The sequence below is a fragment of the Lepidothrix coronata genome, unplaced genomic scaffold (genome assembly GCF_001604755.1).
Source record: "Lepidothrix coronata isolate B3197 unplaced genomic scaffold, Lepidothrix_coronata-1.0 Scaffold421, whole genome shotgun sequence".
Taxonomy (NCBI): Eukaryota; Metazoa; Chordata; class Aves; order Passeriformes; family Pipridae; genus Lepidothrix; species Lepidothrix coronata.
The window spans coordinates 42086-43802 of NW_016690601.1; the positions used below are offsets into that span (position 1 = coordinate 42086).

Genomic DNA, 1717 nt, shown 5'->3' on the forward strand with positions numbered 1-1717 from the left:
GACACGCGGGGACCCGGGGCCACCTCGCTCTCATTGAAGCCCAGGAGGGTGGGAAGTGCTGGAGAACGAGGGTGGGAGGGGCTGGGGGGGCTTCGGCAGCGCCGTGGGAAGCTGCTCCTGCTCCTGCTCCTGCTCCTGCTCCTGCTCCTGCCCGGGGCTCCCGCTGCCTCCGGCCCGACGGCTCGGGGGACGTGTCCTGGGGAGGCCACCACCCAGCCGGGGCCTGAAGGGGCCCCTGTCCCCGTCCCTGCCCTCCGGGGGGCACCCGGCTGGGGCCGTGCCCGTGTTCCCTGGGAAGAGATGGAGGGAGAGGGGTGAGAGGGGTGGGGAGCCCGGGAGCGGTGACAGGAGGGGACAGCGGGAGGGACAGAGAGGGGACAGGGCTGGGTGTCACCTCTGCGCCGCTCCCCGGGGACATTCCCGCTCCAGGAGGGTCACCCGGCCCCACCCCTGCACCCCACCCTGCTCCGTACCGGGGTCTGGGCTGCTCACAGCCCCGGCCTGCGCCTGGGCGGGGGGGCTGCGGGTGCCCACGGAGGTGTCCTTGGAGGTGCCCGTGGAGGTGCCCGTGGAGGTGCCCACGGATGCATCCACGGCCCGGCGCCGCCGCTGCAGGATGGATTCCAGCTGCCGGTCCCGGCCCCTGGCGCTGCCCCGGCGCCCGCTGCACCTCCGGCTCGGCCTCCTCATGGCACCCTGGGACACGGCCGAGGGGCTGGCGGGTCACACCGGGCACGGGGACCCCCCAGGGCAGTGGGAGAGGTGTCCCCCCGTGGGACGGGGCCGCTCACCAGGATTCCCTGCAGCTCCAGCACCGCGCTCCTCCTCTTCTCAGCCACCGGGTCCTGGGAGGAGAGGGACGGGGGAGCTCATCCCGCTGCTCCTGCTCCTCCCTGGGGCTGCCGGTGCTTCCCAAGCCCGCCCCAGTCCCAGGACTGCCCAGGGACATTGTTGGGAGCCATCCCTGCCTACCTGGCCCAGGTGTGCCCTGTCCTTGGCTGGCCGCAGGACCACCCCGCTCCTGATCCGCTCCATCATCTCCTGCACGGCCCGAGCTCTGACATCCTGGGCTGTGGCATCCTGGGCTCTGACATCCTGGGCTTTTGGGTTACCTGCACAGGTACCACCACGCTGAGACCCCCCTCCAAGCTCATGACAGCCCCCCCCCTCTGCAGCCCCCCATGCCCGGGGTCCCTCCCTTGGCCGTGGCCCGGCGTGGTCCCACCCTGCCAGGGCCATGTCCCCCCTGTGCTGGGCGGGACAGGGGTGCTGAGCACCCTCCTTCGAGGGGCGGGGTCTGCAGGGTGCCCCGAACCCCAAATCGGCCTCTCCCACCCCGTCCTCCCCGTGCCCGGGGGTCCCCCATCCCCGTGGCGCTGTGGGGCCCCCCTGGCACCGGGAGCCCCCCGGGCACTTACCGTGCTGCCGCTTTGCCACCCCCTTCCTCAGCCTGATGGCGGCGAGGGGGCTGCAAGGGAGAGGGGGGTGAGAGCTGCCCCCGCACCCCGAACCCGTCAGTGCCCACCCTGCCCACTGCACCCCAGAGAGGGGCGGTCGGACCCCCAGCACAGCCAGACACCCCCAGCCCCGAAACCTGCTGGGGACTGACCCCCCCATCCTGCACCTCCCGCCGGGGGCGATGCCTGGACACGGCTCGGGGACAGCCCGGGCACAGCGGGACACAGATCGGGGACAGCCTGGACACAGCGGGACACAG

The 1717-nt window shown here is 73.0% G+C and overlaps 1 protein-coding gene across 1 annotated transcript in view; it reads right to left on the minus strand.

Moving 5' to 3' along the window:
* Positions 1–30: 30 nt before the first annotated feature.
* The window catches only part of LOC108509864 (shootin-1-like), a 5155-nt gene continuing 3468 nt past the window's right edge, over positions 31–1717 (minus strand). The window contains exons 6-10 of the mRNA XM_017839456.1: positions 1419–1526; positions 973–1112; positions 792–845; positions 474–696; positions 31–290 (exon numbers count right to left, since the gene is read on the minus strand). Coding sequence (XP_017694945.1) covers positions 31–290; positions 474–696; positions 792–845; positions 973–1112; positions 1419–1526 — 785 coding nt within the window. The remainder of the gene's footprint in view (positions 291–473; positions 697–791; positions 846–972; positions 1113–1418; positions 1527–1717) is intronic.